The 23,784-nt window shown below is 45.1% G+C and overlaps 2 protein-coding genes across 2 annotated transcripts in view; one reads left to right on the top strand and one right to left on the bottom strand.

The window, feature by feature from the left end:
* The window catches only part of DPYSL2 (dihydropyrimidinase like 2), a 104,581-nt gene extending 89,222 nt beyond the window's left edge, over window positions 1–15,359 (bottom strand). Inside the window, exon 1 of the mRNA XM_037497372.2 lies at window positions 14,991–15,359. Coding sequence (XP_037353269.1) covers window positions 14,991–15,344 — 354 coding nt within the window. The 5' untranslated portion in view covers window positions 15,345–15,359. The remainder of the gene's footprint in view (window positions 1–14,990) is intronic.
* A 389-nt stretch (window positions 15,360–15,748) lies between these two features.
* Window positions 15,749–22,800, top strand: PNMA2 (PNMA family member 2). Its single transcript, XM_037497030.2, has 3 exons — window positions 15,749–15,823; window positions 18,482–18,610; window positions 18,887–22,800. The coding sequence occupies exon 3, from the start codon at window positions 19,362–19,364 to the stop codon at window positions 20,454–20,456; it is 1,095 nt and encodes a 364-aa protein (XP_037352927.1). The 5' UTR covers window positions 15,749–15,823; window positions 18,482–18,610; window positions 18,887–19,361; the 3' UTR covers window positions 20,457–22,800.
* Window positions 22,801–23,784: the final 984 nt, after the last annotated feature.

Raw genomic sequence — 23,784 nt, 5'->3', positions numbered from 1 at the left:
CTCACCCTCCTGCGCTTCTGACTGTACCCAGTGCTTGTATAAACAAAACAAATAAATAAATAAATAAATAAAACATGCCTCTATTAAAAAAAAAAATGCTTCATCCTGCTGCCAGCATAGTCTTTTTAAAACCAGGCATCTAATTGTGACATTCCTGTTGACAATCCTTCGGGAGAGTTCCACCATATAACTTCAAAGAACAGGCAAACCAAATGTTATTTAAACCATTCCAGAACAGAAGAAGAAAAGCTTCTAAATTCCACAAAGTCAGCAAAAAATTCTAATAGTAAAAGTTGGGGAAAGCCCACATAAGAAAAAAAAAAAAAAAAAACAAACCCCCCCCCCCCAAAGCCATGCCATTTAAATAATCAGGATGGGGAGGGAGGGTATAAGGTGGGGAAGGGATTGGTACCCTTAGCACCTTCCCCTCACAAACTATATAATAAAACTGAAATATCTAGCAGGCTTCCCCAGGCCCGCCACAGCCTGACTCCTGTGTACTCTGCAGCTTCGTTTCCTAGTGGCGCTGTTTTTTCTCCCTCCTCTCAAAATTACCACCTTATTCCTGACCACATGTTTCCCCATCTCCACACCATTGTTTATTCCTTTCTTTCTGCTTGCTCAAAAACTGATTCCCTTATCTTGATAAGCAAAGGCTTTACTCCTTCTTGAAGGCTAACCTTGAAAATCACCTCCTAGGGCCTCCCTGGTGGCGCAAGGGTTTAAGCACCGCACTATGAAGCAATCCACAGCCTCTGCAGCACGAGTTCGATCCCTGGCCGACCAGGGAGCAACCCACATGGCGCAGCAAACGTCTCCTGACTCACCCACTGCTTCCCTCAGCAGTGTGTTTCAGTCAGTCTGCCTGTTCTGTTTCCCGCTCTCTCTCTGGTGAATCCTCTCACCCCTCCAAACCTCTGCCCTGTACCCCAGTTCTTGTGTACATAAATAAATAAATCTTTTTAAAAAATTGCATCTTCTGTATGGGGAACCTGGCCCCAGTGCCCAAATATCCACTCAATTCATCCAACAATACCGAGCACATCTGTGTCCCAGGCACCCGGCACACATTGAAGGAGACAGGCCTTTTACCACCAAGAGGTTTATAATCTAGGGGAAGAAAACCAACATCATCAAATAAAGACTAATAGTTAACCTTGATGTAGATATCCTATAGAGGCACTACTTCTGCATTTCAACACTCTAAGATAGGGACTATCCACATGTTAGTAGATAAGAAAACTAAGACAGGAAGTGGAAATGTTAAGTAACTGCATAAATCATGCAAAGGGAAATGGATGGGCCAGGATTTGAATGATGTTGCTTAGTTCTGAAGGTGTAGCTAACTCCTCTGACACCACCTTGTGATAGAGGGGATGCAGAAGCAAGAGGGAGGCACTCTAAGGCTGTGTCCTCCAGCGCAGATTCCACCGACCTCATGTGGATACTGGTCACTAGAAATGTGGCTTGTGAACCTGAGAGGTGTTATAAGTGTAAATAAAATACATTGTAGATTTCACCATGACTATGACCTGTTAGAATGACTACTACCGAAACGACGAGAAATAGCACATGTTGCAGAAGAAAGGAAGACATTGTGCCCTGTTGGCAGAATGTAAATTGGCGCAGCCACATGGAAAACAGTATGGAGGTTCCTCAGAATATTAAAGATAGATCAATCATGTGATCAAGTCATTCCGCTCCTGGGTATTTATCCAAAGGAAATGAAAACACTCACTTGAAAATATACTTGCACCTCTGTGTTCACTGCAAAAATTATTTACAATAGCCAAGTCATGGAAGGCATGTAAGTGTTTGTCAGTGGGTAGACAATTACAGAAAATGTGACACAGACACACACATAATATTAGTTGTGAAACAGAAGGAAATCTTGCCATGTGTGACAACATGAATTAAAGGCATTTGACCAAATGAAATAAGTCACTTATATGTGAAATCTAAAACATGAGAAAACAAAAAGTCTGAACTCATAGATAAAGTGAACATACTATTGTTTGCTAGAGGTGGGGGTTGGAAGGTGGGCAAAATGGGTGAAAGGGATCAAAAATACAACTTCCCGGGCCTCCCGGTGGCGCAGCGGTTGAGCGCTGGCTTGCAAAGCTGCCCGCAGCCTCTGCGGGGCCGGTTCGATCCCCGGCCGCTCCCCGGCCACCAGAGGAGGGTCCCACATGGCGCGCAGACCTCTCCTGGCGCCCACTGCTCCCCTCAGCAGTGTACTTCGGTCCTTCTGCCTGCTCTGCTCCCCGCTCTGGCTCTGGTGAATTCTCTCACCCTCCCGCGCTTCTGACTGTACCCAGTGCTTGTATAAATAAATAAATATATATATATTAAAAAAAAAGTACAACTTCCTGCTATAAAATAAATAAGTTGTGGGATGTAATGTACAGCATGATAAGTATTGCATTGTGTATTTGAAAGTACCTAAGAGAGTAAACTTAAAAGTCCTCACTCATCACAAGGAAAAAATGCTGTATCTGTGTGTAGGGATAGATATTAACTAGATTTATTGTGGTGATCATTTCACAATATATAGAAATATCATATCATTCTGTATACATGAAACTGATATAATGCTATATGTCAATTATAGCTCAATTATTTTTTAACTCTCTGAGACTTTAATGAAAGACACTGAAGAAAACTCACGCATGGATCAGAAGACTTAATCTTGTTAAAATGTCCATACTAAGAAAGCAATCTACAGATTCAATATAGCTGACGAAAATTCAAATGCATTTTTCACAGAAATAGAAAAACAATCTTAAATTTTGTAAGAATAGACAATGAACTCCAAAAAGTCAAAGCAATTTTGAGAAAGAAAACAAACAGGGGCCATTACACTTCCTGATTTCAAGCTGCATTTCAAATCATAGTAATCGGCACGGTAAGATATGGACATGAAAGCAAGCACATTGACCTATGGAACAAATCTAGAGCCCAGAAATACAAGACCAACTCATATTTTACAAGAGAGTCAAGAATATGCAACGGAGGGCATCCCTGGTGGCGCAGGAGTTAAAGTCTCAGCGCTATCAAGCTATCGCCAGCCACTGTGGCCTGAGTTCAATCCCTGATGCCCAGCCAGGGAGCTGTCTGTCTGCTGCTCCCCATAGCAGTGTATTTCAGTAGATCTGCCTGTTCTGCTCCCCATTCTGTCTCTGGTGAATCCTCTCACCCCCGACACACACACACCTCTGGCCTGCACCCCAGTTGTTTACTAAAAAATAAATGAAATCTTAAAAAAAATTACAAAGACTCAACGATGAGAAAGAGATTGCCAAGTTTAAGGAAAAGACCTTGGGTGACTAGAGCATGATGGAGCTGGAGAGACTGACAAGAGTTGAACCACTGACAGTCTTTGGGAAACTAAAACTTCAAAGTCTGACCTGGTTTAGGTAAAACAGTGACACAATCTAATTTGCATGTTTAAAGCATCTCTTAGTTGATGTGGGATAATTGGGTTAGAGTTGTACAAGAGTTGTTCAGTGGTGCCAATTAGGAGGTGATGACTGTGATGCAGGTGAAAACGATGATGGCTGGGACTGCTTGTAAGAGTAGAAATGAGCGGAGCGGAATCCATGGGTTTGAGGTGCATTGCAGAGATGAATCTATAGAATTACTGATCGGGCGGATATAAAGGGTGAGGGGCGGGGAGACACCATGGATGTGTCCTGTGATTTTTAACTCACACAATCTTATAAGTGGGATAATGATCAGGGGAGGTCTGGAGATGAACATATTTAGGGAAAATCAAAAGTTGTGTTTGGATATGTTCATTTGAAGGTGCCTGCTACACATAAAAGTGAAAATGTAGAGTAGGCAAGTGGATAAGTCTGAGTTGGAGATACATAGTTGAAGTCAGTGTAAGTATTTAAAACCATGGATTGGATGACATCATCTAAGCACCAACTCAAACTTTACACATCCTATTGTTTTAAATATAGTCCAAATAAGCATGTTTTTAGCCAAGTAGAGTCTGCCTGCTTTGCATATTCCACAAAACTGTTCCCAACATCTGCTAACCATAAATAAAACAAAACTTGTGGTTAAAAAAGATGCCAAGCTGCTACCGCCCTTTGGAGCTTTCTGACCTGGCGACACCCCACTGTGTGCAACACCACCTACACAAATAAGCTTCAAACACCACCCAGGGGACTCTACTCTCCAGCTCTGACCTCCTGCCCTTGGGGTGGAAGCTCACACCTCTGCTGGGAAAGGTCTCCTGCTGAGGACTTCCCCTCTCAGACAACCTGTCAAAGGATTGCCCAAAGAATGCCAACTGTGTATTACTGCCATCTAGTGGACATATTTTTCCTTTATCAGTTCCAGGATCCCCAAAATCCACCACAGCACACCTGGTCATAATCTAATGGATTATGGAGTAAAGTAATGACCGGAAAGGACCCATTGAATTCAACTATAGAGAATGTACCATGACCTTGACAAGTTTTGTTTAGAGATGGAAGCCACATTGGAGTAGGGTGATGAGTGAGCTGTAGAGTCCAAAATACATAAACAACTTTTACAAACCAAAGAGAAAAAGAAATACCACTATGGGTAAAGGTTATAAACAGAAAGTTCACAAAAGAAACACTATAAATATAAATATTTGAAAAGATGCTCTACCCACTCCACTTTGTCACCCAAGTTGAAAGTATCAGAAAAACTGAAAGCTTTTCGTCAAGGTCAAGTTTAAGACAAGGACGGCCATGCTCACTATTACTATTCAACTATTCAGCATAGTACTGGAAGTCTATGCTACAGCAATTCAGCAAGAGAAATATATAAAAGGAAGCCAACGGTAAAGGAAGAAGTAAACATGACAACATGATAATATATATATATGATTATATATAATATTAACCCTAAACATTCCATTAAAAATTATTTGGAACAGTAATTCTGTACAGAGAGGTGACAGGCTACAAAATCAATTTACAGGCCCTCCTTGGTGGCCTAGGGGTTAAGTCTCAGCGCTACTACAGCTACCATCCACCAGAATGGCCTGAGTTCAATTCCTGGCCAGGGAGCTAACACACATGGTGCAGCAGACCTCTCCTGTCTCTCCCGCTGCTCCCCTCAGCAGTGTATTTCAGTCAGTCTGCCTGTTGTGCTCCCCATTCTCTCTCTGATGAATCTTCTCACCCCCTGCACCTCTGGCCTCTACCTCAGTTCTTCTATTCAAAATAAAATAAATAACAATCTTACAAGAAAGGAATAATTCCTTTAAAAAATCAATACACAAAAGGTCTGTTGTTCGGGCCTCCCCGGTGGCGCAGTGGTTGAGCGCTGGACTGTGAAGCTGCCTGCAGCCTCTGCAGCGCTGGTTCGATCCCCGGCTGCCTGACGAGGGTCCCACATGGCGCGCAGACCTCTCCTGCAGTGCCCACTGCTCCCCTCAGCAGTGTACCTCGGTCCTTCTGCCTGCTCTGCTCTCCACTCTGGCTCTGGTGAATTCTCTCACCTTCCCGCACTTCTAACTGTACCCAGTGCTTGCATAAATAAATAAATAAATAAATCTTAAAAAAAAAAAGTCTGTTGTTCTATAGGCAAACAACGAACTAGAAGAGAAGAAAATCATTAAAATAATCCCATTTACAATTGCATAAAAAAATTAAAAATCTGGGAATTAATAAAGGAACTGAAAACTATACAATGAAGACTATAAGACAATGTTGAAAGAACTAAGACACAGGAAATGAAAAGACATTGCTCATGTTCATGGATTAGAAGAATTAACATTGTTAACAATGACCATCTTACCCAATGCAATATACAGATTGAACGCAATCCCTATCAGAGATTCAATAGATTTTCTCAAGGAAATAGAACATTATTGAAATTTGTATTGAGCCACAAAAGACCCCTATGAGCCAAAGTAATTGTGATTTAAAAAAAGAACAGGATTAGTCTCCTAGGCTTCAAAGTATCCTCCAAAGCAACAGTAATCAAAAGAATATGGTTTAGGAATAATAATAGATACACAGATCAATGGAATAAAATTTGAGCCTGGAAATAAACTAATACTCCACAGGAAAGTTAATTTATGGCAAAGAAGTAAAAAAATGTATGATGGAGAAAGGAAATTCTGTTCAATAAATGGTGTTGGACAGCCATATGCAAAACAATGAATGAAACTAGACACTATTTCACACCGTACACAAAAATTAATTGAAAAAGGCTCCAAGACATGGATGTAAGGCTTGAAATCATGTATTACATAGATGAAAACACAGGCAAAACTCTCCACAACATTGACTTCAGTGACATCTTCAGAGGGAAGGGAAACAAAACCAAAAATAAGTAAATGGGACTGTATAAAAAGGCTTCTATACAGTGAAAGAAACTGCCATTAAAACAAAATGACACCTTACCAAAAAGGACAAGATATCTGCATACTAAACACCTGAAAAAGGGCTGATATTCAAAATCTACAAAGAATTTGTACAACTCAACAAGAAAACAACCCAATCAAAAAATGGGCAGAAGAGCTAAATGGGGACTAATCCAAAGAATACATACACATGGCCAGCAGGCACTGTAAAAAAAAATACTCATCACTTATTATCAGGGAAATGTAAATCAAAACCACAATGAGATACCGTCTCCCACTAGTGGCAATGGCAAGTATCAAAAAGACCAAAACAACAGGTGTTGGCGAGTGTGTGGAGAAAAAGGAACCCTCCTACACTGTTGGTGAAAATGCAGACTAGTCAGGCCTCTATGGCAGACAGTCTGAAGGTTTCCCAAAACATTAAAAATAGATCTACCAGGGCCTCCCTGGTGGTGCAAGGGGTTAAGCTTTAGCACTACAAAGCTATCAGCAGCTACTGCAACATGAGTTCAGTGCCCCAGCCAGGGAGTTGACCCACATGGCGCAGCAGACCTCTTCTGTCTCACCTGCTGCTCCGCTCAGCAGTGTATTTCAGTAGATCTGCCTGTTCTGTTCCCCACTCTGTCTCTGGTGAGACAGAGAAATTACTGCTTTCAGCGGTAATTTCTAGATAATAACATTATCAGTGATTTCTTTCTTTAAAAATACTAGTTTAGGGCCTCCCCGGTGGCGCAGCGGTTGAGCGCTGCGTTGCGAAGCTGCCCCGGGTCTCTGCAGCACCGGCTTGTTCCCTGGCCGCTGGCGAGGGTCCCAAAAAAAAAAAAAAAAAAAAAATACTAGTTTATCAGTGTTATCTATAACAAACATGGTACTTATGTCATGGTAGTTCTAAAAAATGGTACAAAAATGGAATTAAATTAGTTTCTCAAATTTTATTTTTCCGAACTAAATTTTTAGTCACTGTGCTCTCCAACACCCTCCCTGTCACTCTCAAATCACTAAATCACTGTTTTGTATGACAAATTCTCAACTTCACACACACACACACACACACACACAATTTCTTTATATAAATAGGATCATGAGAAAGATCTCAAGTGTACACAAAACACTCAAGGACACTAAGCAATTGCAAATGCTATTCTAAATTAATTTCAAAGCTCCCATAAAACAGAATTCAGTTACATGAATAAGATACTAGAAAATGAGACCCTGCAACTTCCTTGCTAGGTTTCAGTTGATCCAGCAGTTTTGAGACTATCCAAAGATGATAAAACATTAAAGTTACAAGCAACAAAGGAAAACTTAGATAAATTATACCTCATCAAAAAGAAAAACTTTTGTGCATCAAAGGACACTGTCAAGAAAATGAAGACAACCCCCCAAAATGGGAGAAATACAAATCTTATATCCAATAAGGGGCTTGTATACAGAGCATATAAAAAGTTCCTACAACTTAACAGCAAAAAGACAAACTCAATTTTTTAAAGTGGGCAAAGGATTTAAACAGACATTTCTTCACTATACAAATGACCAAAAAGCACAAGAAAAGATGGTCAACATCACTAGCTATTAGGGAAATGCCAATCAAAATCACAATGAGATGCCACTTGACATTAGAATGGCAATAACAAAAAAGGGGAGGGGCAGAGATGTGCACGAACTGGAAGCCTGCATGTTGCTGGAGGCAGGGAACGCATAAAGGTGCAGTTATTGTGGGAAACAGTTTAGCAGTTCCTGGAAAAGCCAACCATAGAATCACAATATGACCATGCAAATCCATTCATCAGCATATATTCAAGAGTACCAGGACATATATTTTTTTTTTTTAAGATTTATTTATTTATTTATATAAGCACTGGGTATAGTCAGAAGCGCGGGAGGGTGAGAGAATTCACCAGAGCCAGAGCGGGGAGCAGAGCAGGCAGAAGGACCAAAGTACACTGCTGAGAAAGTACACTGCTGAGGGGAGCAGCGGGCGGCAGGAGAGGTCTGCGCGCCATGTGGGACCCTCCTCCGGTGGCCGGGGAGCAGCCGGGGATCGAACCGGCGCTGCAGAGGCCGCGGGCAGCTTCGCAACCCAGCGCTCAACCACTGCGCCACCAGGGAGGCCCGGGGACATATATTTTTTTAAAAAAAAAAACCTTACAAAAGAATATGAATAGCATTATTACAGTAGCCAAAAGTGAAAACAACCCAAATTTCCATCGATGGATGAGTGGGGAAAAAAATACGTTTACAAGCAATAGACAATTACCTACAGTGCTAAAAAGGATGAAGGACTGACTTGTGCTACAAAGTGATGGGCGTGGCACGTGCCATGCTAAGTGAAAGGAGACAGACACCAAAGGCCACGTATTGTGTGATTCCTTTTATGTGAAATGTCCAGAATAAGCAAGTGCAAGGAGACAGAAAGTAGATTCATGGGAAGTGACTGCTTAATAGATTCAGGTTTCTTTTGTGAGTGATGTAAACGTTCTGGAATTAGACAATTGGGGTAGCTGCAGATTACTGTGGGTGCACTAAAAGCCACTGCACCGTATACTTTCAAATGGCAATGTTCTGTTATGTGACTTTTACCTCAATTAAAAAGAAAAGAACATTCAGGGGCAGCAGAGTTTTCCTTCTGAGTCTTTAGTGCAAATGGGAGAAAAAGCCTTAGCAATTCCTAGCCCAGCCGGAGGACAACCCCAGGGTAAGTTCTGAGCAGGCAGCACAGCCAGAGGACAGAGCCTGGATGCCACTGGGCTTCCAATGCCTCCTGGCGCAGAGCTCTTTCCACCAGAGAGCTGCTGGGACCAGCCCAGACACACTGTCCAATATCTCAGAAACAAACTCCAAACCACCTTCAAATGCTTCCCCTTCAAGGCTATATTTGTGTGCAGCTCCTGGGCCATGCTCCCAGCTCTGACCATGAGCTGCCACTAAGCAAACTCAGGAGCCCGCAGGCAGAGGCTTTTGTTGACAGCTGCCTCATTAGTTTGATTGTAGTTCATGATTTACATCAAGTGGAAAAATCATATTGTCATCACATTGCTCTAATCTTAGAAAAGCTTGTCATTCATATTGTCAGATTTGGCCTCTGTCCCAGTGATATTTGAAGACAGTTCTTGTGTTTGCAAAAAAAAACCCAAGATGGACAATTTGAATATCAACAGTTTTGGGCACATTGATAAAGACAGACCAAGAGTCCCTTTTAAAAATGGGGTTCGAAGTTTACAAAAAAAAAAAAGGTAGGCACCCAGAACTTTTTTGGAATTAAATTCCAGAAATTCTTTGGAGTTAAAATGAGAAAAGAGTAATTAAATAGGGAAAATAATCCAGTTCATCATAGCAATTAACAGACTATTTGGTCTCATAAACCTGATTTCAAATCCAGCTTCTGACTTTTAATTAGCAAGTTGCTTTGCAAGTTTCTTTTACTTTCCAATATATCTTTTGAAAAATAAGGATAGCAGTAGTACCTACTCAATAGTTACCTGAGCACATATATAAAGCATTTAGCACAGGGTGTATTCTGCAGAGTATCTAATTTTTAATGATGTGTGAAATTTTTTGCCTGAAAAACTAAATTGTGCATTTAATTTCACTAAATATCTCTGATAGTGGAAGTGAGTAACAGAATGGTGTACTGGAAAATATGGGACTGAATCAGTTTACATACTTAATAGCAAGAACTTGGGATAGGTCAGTAAATATCATTAAGTCTCAGTGCCCTTATGGAATAAAAAAGAAATAATGCCTAGATCAGAAATCAAGCTCTGAAATTCCATGGTATTATACATTTGAATCCATGAAAATTCTGACATCACATCTCTTTCTCAAGAAAGTAGAGAGAGATTCTGGCCCCAGACCTGTAAGAGTACCTGGCCTGAGAGCAGAGCCAAGTTGCCCACTTTGTAGACTAAGCAACATTCAAGAGGTCATGGCCAGATGTCACTGGAGGTTCGATGACAGAAGTTATCCTCTCTATCCTGAGCTGCAAGGCAAAATGTTGTAGAAATTTTGTAGCGAGTGGGGAGTTTTCTTCTCCTCACGCCTTCAGCCCCAGGCTCAGGGAGTCAATTCCATCCCAAATGCAAACTTTCTTGCTTCCCCCCACAATTAATTCATTGCAGATCTATAAATTGTATAGTAATTTTTTCAATCATCAATAATTTGTTAAGGGCCTCCCCGGTGGCGCAGCGGTTGAGCGCTGGGTTGTGAAGCTGCCCGCAGCCTCTGCAGCACTGGTTCGATCCCCGGCTGCTCCCCGGCCACCAGAGGAGGGTCCCACATGGCGCGCAGACCTCTCCTGCCGCCCGCTGCTCCCCTCAGCAGTGTACTTCGGTCCTTCTGCCTGCTCTGCTCCCCGCTCTGGCTCTGGTGAATTCTCTCACCCTCCCACGCTTCTGACTGTACCCAGTGCATGTATAAACAAAACAAACAAACAAACAAACAAATAGATAAATAAATAAATAAATAAATAATTTAACTAATTTTAGGAATAATATTCAGCCTTAAAAAGGAAGGAGCTTCTGACACGTTATGACGTGGATGAATCTATGCCAAATGAAATAAATCAGTCACAAAGACACAAACAATGCACAATTCTACTTAAGAGGTATCGTGTAAGTAGTCAAAGTCAGAGATAGAAAGGAGAATGGTGGTTGCCAGGAAGGGGAGGGCGGAGGCCGGAGGGCAAAAGGGATGTAGAATTGTTCAGTGAAGTGAGAGTTTCAGTTTTGCAAGAAGAAAACGTTCTGGAAATTGGTTGATGACAGCATAAATACATTTACACTACTAAACCATATGTTTTTAAATGTTTGAAGTGGTTAATTTCATGTTATGTGTATTTTATCACAATTTAAATTTTTAAAATTTAACTAATTATATAATTAGTTTAATATACATTTAGGAAATTAATAACAACTAATAATTATGATGACTATAGTTTCCCTCCCCTGCCCTTTGAACTCAGATGGGTCATAGGGACTTTGGAATCCTGAACACACAAGTGTTCATATTTATGTCTCCTTTTTTTTTTTAAGATTTATTTATTTATTTATACAAGCACTGGGTACAGTCAGAAGCGCGGGAGGGTGAGAGAATTCACCAGAGCCAGAGCGGGGAGCAGAGCAGGCAGAAGGACCGAAGTACACTGCTGAGGGGAGCAGCGGGCGGCAGGAGAGGTCTGCGCGCCATGTGGGACCCTCCTCCAGTGGCCGGGGAGCAGCCGGGGATCGAACCGGTGCTGCAGAGGCTGCAGGCAGCTTCGCAACCCAGCGCTCAACCGCTGCACCACCAGGGAGGCCCTAAGTCTCCTCTTTTGAAACAATGTGGCCTCTAAAGTTAAATTAATACCCTTATTCTAGGCTTCCAGCCAAATCTCTACCACATATCCTGCTAACTGGACATTCATTTTGTTGAACAGTCTAGTCTATTATAAAACAAATATCTCTAGGGACAATTTGTGTATCAGTCATTCATATAAGGGATAAATGACTTCAACCATTGGGGGTTCCTCTGTATCTGAGATTAACCCAAGGAAGAGGTTTTGAATGGGCACAGGGAGGACAAAGGGGAAGAAATTAACTTCAGAACCCATTGCCTTTGGAGGGAGAAATCTATAAGGGCCATCACCATCAGGATGGGGTAAGGATAGGGAACAACAGTAAGCGAACAGCAGAGGCAGCGGGCACCCAAGGCTGGGGGAAAAGCAACATGGGGATAGGGGATGGGGACACAGGACAGAAAAGGTTATCAGAAAGCATATTACAGATATGGTGGTTTTGTCAAGTTGAACAGCATTCACTGGCACCTACCCTGGAGAAGTGGACAGTCACTCCCCTGCTATTCTAGCACTCTCCTGCCACCTGGTTGTTTGCTGCTGGGAGAAGGACCTGGAAGCCCTTTTGGAAGGGATGCTCATGATCCAGTTTCCCTGGTGGAACAGCTGGCTCTGGCTATACCACATTTGGGGTGCAATGGAAGAAATTCCTAGGAAGAGTGGAGGAGGATAAGGCACCCCTGGGTACTAGTAAGAATCAGACCACCAGTGCCGCTCTTCAGTATTTTGGTATCTGAAGGGTCCTCTAGGCAATCCCTCTCAGATACCAAGAGAGAGCTATACCTATAAATACAGATTCAGGGGAAGAGGCAGGGCATAGGTCAAGGGCCCCTAGACACACTCCCTTCTACTCTCCCACCACCCAATGTGACAGGACTTTCAACAGGAAGCATTGAGATGCTGGCAATCTTCCACTCATTAGCTAAAAATTAAGCAATGGTTACTCAATTCAGTCAAAATGGTGGGCTCAACTGTGCTTTTGGAAATTGCCATTGATACACATAAACACTCATGCACACCCAAAATGCCTTTTCTGTCTTCTGTGAGACATGAAATACTCAAACACTATATGCACTAATCCTGGTAAATGTTCTTATTAATGAAAAAAAAAAGTCCAAGAGGAACAACCCTCATGTGATAAAGCAAGATTAAAATGAAAATTAAGGAAGGGCTGCAGAAAGGCCAAGCCAGAATCACTCTTAATTACTAATAACCAGACAACTGAAGTAAATATGGGTTAGCAGGAACAAAAACTGCCTGGAACTTTGATGGGTATTGTCTCGTGAAATTTTTCCTTCCATGAGCCTTAGTTTTACAATTTAGAATCTCTATTAAACTTGGGAAGTGTTCAAAAAATTAAGTATGATGATCAAACATCTAAGTTACTAATTGGACCAAAAAAAAAAAAAAAGAGTTCAACCCAGTGAAACTTTGTTTTTCAAACATGAGTTTTGACTCACTACTATCATTTTAGGGGTGGCCACTCCAATTTCTGGCCCCTGACCTGCCATTTCTTAAAATGATCTCTTTCTCACTCTCGAGGAATTTTTCTGCTCCCTTTAGAACAGCAGAATTACCTGCACAACTTGCTGAAGATGAGGTTACCTGCACAATCCACACAGCAAAGATGCTATTGGGTTTTGGTTGCCACCCAATGTGCTGCCATAAGGAAGTATTCACACTCACTCAGTTTTCACTATAAATTACATGATTAGATGATTAGAAATTTTTACTTCAATTGTCTGATCACCTGGAATAAAAGTGAGTTGTGTGGGTGAGGTACATCTGGTTAACTCATAGTGTAATATAGTTATTAAACACTATTCCCCTATTGAAAAAAAAAAAAAGTGGGGTGGAGAAAGAGAAGTGAATTAAGTGATCAGTTGCCCCAGCTTTGGGAATTTATGGCCATGGATTATCTTTCCTAGCACTGGTCATATAAAAGTCAAAGGCTAGAAACTAAGCTATGTCAGGAAAGAGGTACATGTTTGGGTGATGCTTTCACTGTATGCACACAACCTGAATGCCAAATAAATGCCACTGGAATCACTCAGTGGAGATGTGCAGACCACAGTCAACTACTCTAGAAGCCTCTTTAAAAGAAATCACCTTGAACTTTGTCTAGCTCCCCTCCCCTCTCCCTCACAAGGCAAGCACACAAAAGAAATTCAATAAATAATCAGTCATTGATTTCCCATCTTCATGAATGGGTTTGGGAGAGAAAGAGCAAACACTTCTTAAAACATTTCACATTGTAATTATCAGTTGAGAAATTAAGCTTGTGGGGGGGGGGGAATTGCCCAGAAATGAAGGTCACCCTGATAAAGAAAAAACGTGGTGTGAGGAAACTATTACACTGAAAATGCATGCTGTTCATATTTGCCAAGGATGACATTGTCTAAAATCAAGGTTTACTAAATTGGCCTTTTTGCTTCCACCTGAAAGCAGTATAAGGAGGAGGTCTACTCTATCTTTGACAACCTATTCAAAACGTGAGGGTTTTCCCCCTTTTCTTTCATTTTTTAATCCTTTGAATATAATCCACTTCCCAAATTGCGGCGGGGGGGAGCGCTCTGGGCAGCCCTTGCTGAGATACTTAGCGGAACTTTGTTCTCCACATGGGCTATTTAGAAGCTTCTGGGTTCCTCCGGTGACTCCACCGCCTCCCCGGTTCTTCTCAAGCTGCGAACAGGAGTCCAGGTCGGGAAGACTCTCCCCGGCAGTCCGGGAGGCGCTGACCATGGTGCTGGCCTCTGAGCTTGGGGCCCGAGCGCGAAGCGCGCTAGAGGTGAGGTCCACGAGCGCGCAGGGCGCGGCCGGCAGCTGCCGTCGGAACCCCAGCCCCTCCCGAGCCCCGGGGAGCCCGCGGGCTTCCATGCGAAGCCTCCACCGAGCGCTCCGAGCTGCATCAAAAAAGGGTGGGGCACCAGGCACAGCTGCAATCGGAAACCGCCCGGGAGGCTTTGAGAAGAATGGATCTGCGGCCCACCGCCACCCACCGTGCGCCCCCCAGCCGGACATCGGCCCATCCTTTCTCCTCAGCCCCCACCTCCCAGGCCCAGGAGACGCGGGCAGTCTTTGTGGGTGCAGAGCCGCCCACCGCCCACCGCCCAGCCCGAGCCTCTCCGCACCCTACACGGAGAAGGGGTGGGTAGGGCGGGGTGCGGGTGCAGACGAGGAGAGGCAATATTCGAGGGGGGGCAGGACGGTGGACACGCTGGGATCCTCGATCTGGAAAGGCAGCGAGGGGAGGAGCGACCCCGGAGCCGGGTCCTAGGTCTCAGCCACCACTGTCCCCATACCAACCTGGTCGTAGATGTTCTGCAGGGCTTCCTTGCCTGAGGCCCGCCGGATCTCCACCTTTCGGCCCGATTCAACAGATGGCTCCCCACCAGCACGCCGGCCCTGCCGGGAGTACGGCGCCTGCGGGTCGGGGCCCAAGTGGGCGACGTCCCGCTGCTGAGCCACCACCTGCCCGGAGCCCCGGCCCACCGACAACGAGTCGAAGTCGATGGTCTTATTCTCCGAGGACCCTTCCACCGGGCAGAACATGCCACAGAATTTCTGCCGGGGCTTGGGGCTGCCTGAGCCCAGGTTTTTAAAAAAGGCAGGGACCTCTTCGTCCTCTGCAGCCTTCCCGGATTGCTTCCTCTCAGCCATGGCGCGGGGGCTCGGGGAGGGTCCTCGCTGTCGGTCCGTCCGTCCGTCTCCGAGTCCCTAAGGAGCCCTCTCTCTGCGCCCAGCGCGAGCTGCCGCTCTCTGCCGACCGCAAGGTGTACAGAAAGGAAGGAGCGCTGGCGAGCGCGCTCCCCACCCTCCCAGTCCCTCCCCCTGACCCCGCTTTCTCCCCTCCCTGCCCACGCCCCCCGGCGCCGCCGCGCGAGCCCGGGCGAGCGGCAAAGTTGGGTCTGGAAGGGCGGCCGCTGCCGCAGCGCAAAGCGAGAGGCTGCCAGAGGCCCCGCGCCGGGAGGGAGGCGCGGGCGGGGCGGGGGCGGGGCGCGGCGGCGGGAGGGGAACCCCGCGCAGGGGAGCGAGGGGGGGCCGCGCCGCCCAGAGCCGCGCGCTCCGGAAGTGAAGCGGCCAGACCACCGGCTAATGGATGCGCAGCGCGGGGCCCGCTGACCGCTCCCGGCGCCGGGGTGAGTACGGGCCAGGGCACGCGGTCGCGGACAGCCGAGAGCTCAGCCCTCGACCCTGGCGCCCCTCTGCGCCACCTGCCCGGCCCCCGCGCCGCTCCATCACCGCATTGCGGAGGTGGGCCTGGGCATGGCCTCCGGCGATTTGGGCTCCCTCTCTCTCCCCACCCCCACCCCCTGCTCAAAGGTTGAGTGGTTGGATTGGGAGAGGGGAGCTCGCTGAAGGCTCCAGGACACTCGTGGGAGGAGGGAGGGCAGGGGCGGCATTGAAGATGGGGATGGGGTGGCTCAGTCCAGGTGGGAGCCATACTAAGCGCGGGACCCCAAAGCCTCAGTCTACCCACGGCCTTTGGTGGGCTGCTGGGAACCTTCTGCTCCCAGGAGAAGGCTCTTATTCATGCACAGTTGTGGGGAAGCACACTAGGGTGGGGCGAAATGCAGAGGGGCAGAGCAAATGGGGATGGGTAAGTGTAGAGAGCGCAGCAGGTCTGCCACGGTCGGCGAGAGTGTGAGCCATTCAGTGTGTGCGGTCTGCACATTCCAGCCCGGCGCTGCAACTTACAAAGTGAGAGAAGGTGGGGGCTGCTATATTGCCCGAAGGCAGCGCGCACCGCAACTGCGCCACTGTGCCGAAAAGAGAAGGGCCCAGGGAATGTCCTGATTTGTTACCTTTCACACACACACTCCCCGTATCTCCAGCTCTTTCCCGCACCCCATGCGCCCTGCTTCATCTCTCCCCCACCCCACCCCCGCGCCCCCTGTGGCGCAGTGCGCCACGGTCGCGGGGTTTCCCAGGTTGCCAGACGCTGCATGCGTGTGGCCTAAATGCTGCTGTTTCTATAGTGGCGGGGGGGGGGGGGGGGGGGGTTGGAGGCTTTGTTTGAGCGCTTTGAATTGTATGAGGCCAAGCAGGGGAAAGGGGTGTGAGGGTCGGTTTGTAAGTACGTGTAGTCCAGTTGTGGCCACCAGCTTGGTGGGCATCCAGGGGAGCATTTTTATTGTGCCAGTAACATGGTCTCTCATACTCCTTCGTTGTTCATTCCTATTCCCCACATAGTCTCCAAGTATCAATCCCCACGTCGGTGGCTTACAGCCCCGCCCCTCTCTACAGTGACAAAATCCTGCAGAAATGATGCCCCTCTTTTGATGGTTCAAGAAGGAGGTCTGGGCATGCTCAGTAACCAGGGTGGGTTTAGGCTAAAAAGCTCTCTACTGCAGGACTGTCATGCTGTGCAGTGTGGCCAAGGATTCCATCCCATTGTCACCCCTTGCATCTGGAAGCATTAAATGTGGATACCAGATACCCATGCACCCAATTGTGATAAATAGTTTGATGAGTGGACTTAAATTTGGTGGACAACCACAGTTTGAAGATGAAGACACCAGGACAGGAGGGTGGGAGGGATAAAGAATGAAATAAACCAGTGAAAGCGTTGACAGAACCCAAGCAGGCACTCAAACTTAGCCCACGATGTGCTTCCAGGATTGCTTTATCCTACTCACTGTAGCCCTGGGAAGGAAGCGCTTTTCAGGGTAGGAAAGGAGAATTGGGGAGATGGAGGCCCTTTGCCCAAGGTCACTATCTAGTAAAATGATCCAACAACCAGTGAGGGCAGGGTGAGGCTTCCACTGAAAGTCTGGTTCCGTTCCAACCTAGCTATCTTTATTTGATTTAAAAAAATGTAAGATTTCCACCTTTTTTCCGTATTCCAAATATTTCCATTATGGCCCACTGTGTGTCAAGCACATTTCACTTGCCATCTTTTTTATTTGAAGGCTGCATTGCAGGTGGGGATTACATTTGGAGGAAGTACCATGTTTCTTTCTGGACTGTTGATGCCTTTCTACATCTCACTTTTCCTCAAAATATTAAATTGGGGAAAGAGGGAGGAACCACCATTTCTTAGGAAGGGAAAATGAGGTGTGAGTAAATCACTGGACTTGGAACCCCGGGGCTGTTGGGCCAGAGTATGATCCAGAATTTTGCCCTCCTGGGCCTTTGGAGCATGCCATGACGTTAGCACATTCCAGAAAGACTTGGTAAATACGCCTGCAGCTCCAGCTGCAGTGTGGCATCTGGAGCATATGTACCCCATTCTGGTTAGTGATGTCCAGGCCTAGGGAATAATGGTCACAGCCCCTTAACACACAATCCTCAACAGTTCCTGGACACCTTGGGAGCTTTTCACAAGCTCTCCACGGATAGTCTTCCTCTCTTTTTTTGCCCCTCACATGATCCATTCATGTTCAAATGCTGTGAAGCTTCATGTTAGTAGCTTACCATTCATAGCAAAAGAAACACCTGTTGTACTTTTGCAAAGCCCAACCAGAGTCACACAAGAGAATTAATTTATAATTTCAAGTTTAACTTATTTGGCTCTTAAATTTTAAAACTATTTATACCTATGTTGTTATTTGTACCTCTATTATTATGTCACATTAAAGTATCTTATAAAATTGTATTGTTATGCTCATGTTATTTCTACATGTTTGATTAATTTCTAACTGGATTTTTAAAACAAGGAAATGAAATGATAATATTATTTAATAGATTAAATTTTAAAAGATTGCACTTACTATTTTTAGTGAGTGCATTGACTAGCTTCATCCTTGGGTGTTACCGAGCCATAAGAATACACTGTCATTATTTATGTGTAACAGGGCAACTTGGCTTGGCTGGACCTGAGACCCCGGCACGCCATTGTATGGAGTTGGGTGACATCTTCCTTGTTAGAAGCTGAATAAGTAAACTCCTTAACTCTCAAGGGTCATTCTGGATCACATAAACAGGTATCTAGCCACATCTCCTGATTTCATTCTTCTTGTGGGAAAGATGTTGAGTCTAGCTCACAACTGGGGCTCAGCATTAATCACCAGGTATGATGAGATATGGGGCTGGGAGAACCAGATTGCAGGAGGGTTCCCAAGAGAAGTTAAAGTCACTGTAAACAAAGCAAATACAAATACAATGTGAGGCAGCAGCTCCCCCTTCCATCCTAAATAAGAGTGCAAATGCTTCCTGGGGAGGAGAGGGCTGTGTGGCAAAACTAACGGTTGTTTCACTAGGAGTCAAAGCCGCTCTGCTGTGAGACTTCTCTCCAGGAGTGCTGGGTGCCCGAGTAGAAGGTGTTTCCCCACTGACTAGAAAGAGGTGAAGCAGCTGTGACCAGACAGTGGTGAAAGTAGCTCTGGTGGTGAAAGAAGTGTCAGCACCGCCCTGGGGCTGCTGGCATCTGCAGGAGAAACAGCAGCCTTTGGACTACAGTGCCTTGGGCAGTGACGCTGCCTCACCTGAGACACTAATCACCCACTTTGGGTCAGGTCTAGAGCGGACACAGGAAGTCCTGACTGTGCCCTTGGACAAGAAAGGGTTGTTGGTCCAGAAGACTGCTTTTGGAGTAACCGGACCTAAGACTAGCTGTTCACTGGGGGGTTACAGGATTAGAAGCTCATCCAAGATATTCTAAGCCCCAAGGCTCTGCCTATCTGCACCACACTAGTTGGCTCCTGTAGAGTTAGAAAGAGTAAAAATATTCGTGCAATGGCACTGGCACTCTTGGAGGACTGGTGCAGGGTCATGAGTGTGGATGATCATAAATCCCTGATGGTTATGGGGATCCCAGTGGACTGTGATGAGGCTGAAATTCAGGAGGTCCTCCAGGAGACTTTAAAGCCTCTGGGCAGGTATAGACTGCTTGGCAAAATATTCAGGAAGCAGGAGAATGCCAATGCTGTCTTATTGGAGCTGGTGGAGGAAATGGATGTCTCAGTGATCCCCAGTGAGGTTCAGGGGAAGGGAGGCATCTGGAAAGTGATCTTTAAGACCCCAAATCAGGACACTGAATTTCTGGAAAGACTCAATCTTTTTCTAGAAAAAGAAGGTCAGACAGTTTCAAGCATGTTCCGGGCCCTTGGGCATGAGGGTGTGTCTCCAGCCACTGTGCCCTGCATGTCACCAGAGCTATTGGCCCATTTGGTGGGACAGGCAATAGCACATGCCCCGCAGCCTCTGCTACCCATGAGATATCGGAAACTGAGGGTTTTCTCAGGGAGCACTGTGCCCGCCCCCGAGGAGGAGCCCTTTGAAATCTGGCTGGAACAGGCCGTTGAGATAGTCAAAGAGTGGCCAGTAGCAGAGGCAGAAAAGAAGAGGTGGTTGATGGAGAGCCTGCGCGGCCCTGCCCTGGACCTTATGCATATAGTGCAGGCAGACAATCCAGCCATCAGTGTGGAGGAGTGTTTGGAGGCATTTAAGCAAGTGTTTGGAAGCCTGGAGAGCCGGAGGACCTCCCAGGTGAGATACTTGAAGACCTATCAGGAGGAAGGAGAGAAAGTCTCAGCCTATGTGTTACGGTTAGAGACCCTGCTGCGGAGAGCCGTGGAGAAACGGGCCATCCCTAGGAATATCGCAGATCAGGTCCGCCTGGAGCAAGTCATGGCTGGGGCTAGCCTTAGCGAAATCCTCTGGTGCAGACTTAGGGAGCTGAAGGACCAGGGACCGCCTCCCACCTTCCTTGAGTTAATGAAGGTTATCCGGGAAGAGGAGGAGGAAGAGGCCTCTTTTGAAAATGAGAATCTGGAAGAACCGGATGAGGGAGAAGGCTACAGCCACTGGGATAATGAGGCAGATGACTAAAGCCCAATGCAGGGCAGAACCCACAGCCCGTGGGCCTGGAATGTCCAGTTTGCCAGGCTCTGGCTTTGTCAGTATTTGTGTCTTTTATGTACACGATGAAAACCAAGGTATTTACTCCAGGCCTTGATTCACCTGTCTAAGAAACAGCATCTTGGACCCTACACAGTTTATTCATAAACAAAGATGAAGTTCCAAATATGAAATAGTCTAAGGGAATCTAAACCACCCATACTAAAGAGTTCCTTAAGCTCCCCCAAATAGACCAAAGCTTACCCATACCGTAGAAGAAAGAACTGATGTGAGGGGCCTTCCTGGTGGCGCAAGGGGTTAAGCACCACACTATGAAGCTGTCCGCAGCCTCTGCAGCACGAGTTCGATCCCTGGCCAGCCGGGGAGCTACCCACATGGCGCAGCAGACCTAGAACTGACTCGCCCGCTGCTCCCCTCAGCAGTGTTTTCAGTCAGTCTGCCTGTTCTGCTCCCCGCTCTTCCTCTGGTGAATCCTCTCAGCCTCCTGTACCTCTGGCCTGTACCCCAGTTCTTGTATGCATAAATAAATAAATCTTTAAAAAAAAAACTGATGTAAGAAAAAACTCTTGGTATCTATTTAAAACTAAAGTGGTTTGACTCATCAGGTGTTTTTCTCACTCAAATCAGCAAATTTTGAGTCTCTAGCAGTGTGAGGACTGTTCAAGTACAACATTCGGAAACCTATAAGCATGAGCCATGCTCTCAGGGGCCTCAGAGTCTCATTGAGGACCTGGCCTTGACATGTGAAAAGCTAAATAACTTTATGTATAAATACGTCCCCAGTGCCAGGAGACATGTCATTGCCAGCTGAGTCCAACCATCTCTGCCTGGAGATTTCTTTCTTTCCTTACTTGGGAAACACTTGTCCATCCCTTTACAGATAGACAGTTTCAGGCACTATGTTCTGGCCCCAAACCACAGACGACTCAACCTAATCCCTGCTTCAAGAGGTGCATGGTGTGGGGGACATCCTCAGGAAGGACAGATGTCTGCAGACAAGGTGGAGAGTGGGCATGTGCAGGCTGTTCGTAGGTTTAGTAAACAGATGAGAAAAGATGTTTAGTGGTGACAACAGGCAAAAAGGAGAGGACAGGAAGCCACAATTAATTGAGGGATTCCAGTGTGCCAAGTGTTCTATGTATATCTCATTTAACATGTCCAGCAACCCGGAAGGAGTACAGCTTTGCTCTTATTGAAAAAGAAAGAAGCTGTAGCTCAGAAGAGTTCAGTGATCTGTCTCCTCCGTATCAAAACACCAACCATCATTTTGACTCAAGCTAATCCACTCCATGCCACGAAACTGGTTTTCAAAGTGTGCTCTGCAGTTCTGCAGAGATTTTCCAGCAGTCCCATCTTTAAAATGAATTTTGAACTTTTAAAAACTCTGAAAAATGGCAGGTAGACTCAAATGTGTTGATGTCCAAATTTTAACACATTGGCATTCACAACAGGTTCGCTTTTGTTTCCAGATGGATTTGTTTTGTGCAGACCTTGGAAGAAAGGTTCTCTTGCCATATGTGAGCATATATCTGAACTCCTTTCAACTGTTCATAGATTAAGGAAGCTATAGCACCCTTGGGCATTTAAGTCTGGCCGGTGTGTGTCCTGTGATGTCAAGTGGGTAGTAGAACATAAATGAGCCTGATTCAATTAAAAGTTGGACAAGTCTCTCACACAGTTGACATATATTTGTAGCTTTGTGTTTACAAAAGCACGTTGCTTAACTTCTCTAAAAGTCACTTTCCTCATCAGAAAAATGGAAAGGAATAGAATAATGTTGTTGCAGGATTAAATGACTTAATGCCTTTTAAGCACTTAGCATGATGTCTAGAACATAGAAAGCCCTTCATACATGATGCTTATTTTCTGCTCAATGCATGTGCTCTATTGTTTTTACAATTGTACAGTAACAAGTAAATATGTAGTCTGTTAGTCAAGTTGTGACAACATTGCATTAGAAACTCATAGTTCTTATTGTAAGCTAAGTGCTTATTGTCTATTATCTTTGTGATAAATATTCCAGCAACTGTTGACTGTTGTTAGTAATTTGAAACTATAAGTTATTCTTTCTGATCACAGATAAATTTTAACTGAAGAATATACTGAGATTGTAAGAAAAGCATTTTGTAACAAAAAGTAACATTTGTGATCAGTTATTCAAGTTATCTTTTCGGTACTCTTCAGCCAAAGTGATACAATTGTCCAATACGCCCTAATTTCAAGTATTTTTGAATTCATGGAAATGGTCTCATATTCATTTATCAACAGTATGCAAAGTAAAATGTTGTAAATGTAAAGTTATAAAATAAATACATGCCATTAAAATTCTGAGTTTCTTCTGCTTCATGTATTGTGGTTCTGTATCAGCTACTACTTGAATCTCATTGCTAAAAACAAACAAGAAAAAAAACTTTGAGAAATAAATTTATAAAATCAAGCGAAAACCAAAAGATCTCGAACTCTTCTGGACAAGAAAACCTGAGAGCAAAATGCTAGAAAAAGAACTAAGACTTTGTCTCCGGGGAGGAGAGAGAGCTCAGTCCGTCCATCATTGATTTCCTTTTAAAATACATGGAAATGACAGATGGAAGGCAATTCCCTCAGAGACCTCCAACTCACTTAAGCAAGTAACTACAGATAAATTCACCAGCCTGTGTTCTGAACAGGGCAAAATGCACTAAAGGTAAAATGTTGCATCTCTTGGATGAAGTCATTTTTTACTGTCTAGAGGGGAAATTCCTCTTGCCTTTGGTCCTCTTAAAATTATTTCTCTTTTTCTTTTCTACAGTGCAGTGGGGAGCATTCTTCACTGGACTGTTCACAGTACCCATAGACCCAGCACAAGATAGTGTCCTGAGGGACTCCTAACACTCTCTCCCAGTCCCTTAAGCAAAAACAGCCCAGGAGATCAGTCTCACCTTATAGCCTCCAAGGCTACATACGCCCTTACTGAAGATGACTTCTCCCACATCCATCCTCAGTGCAGTACTCTCTGATCATCAGCTGTTTCTTTGCTCTCATTTCCGTGCTACACTGTGCTGGTCTTTGAGCCCTTGCAACACACTTAATGAATATTCCATGATGCCTTAAAAGTCTGGCCTACATCATCCATCTTTGCAGGATACCCTGTGCTTAGATGCACACTGGCAGTCTACTGCTCTCGGAGTCCCTTGTGTGGGAGCTCTCAGGAGATTGGGGACTGGTGTTGGCATTTCTTTGGGCTCACCATCATCACTTCACTTGCAAATGCATTTTCGCCTTCCTGGGATGTGCTCACCCACTATGCCCCACACCCAGT

Source organism: Talpa occidentalis, unplaced genomic scaffold, assembly GCF_014898055.3.
Source record: "Talpa occidentalis isolate TD23 unplaced genomic scaffold, MPIMG_talOcc4v2.1 talOcc4.8, whole genome shotgun sequence".
Classification (NCBI taxonomy): Eukaryota; Metazoa; Chordata; class Mammalia; order Eulipotyphla; family Talpidae; genus Talpa; species Talpa occidentalis.
Note: the sequence above shows the minus strand (reverse complement) of the source record. Positions and strands in the feature narration are given on the sequence as shown.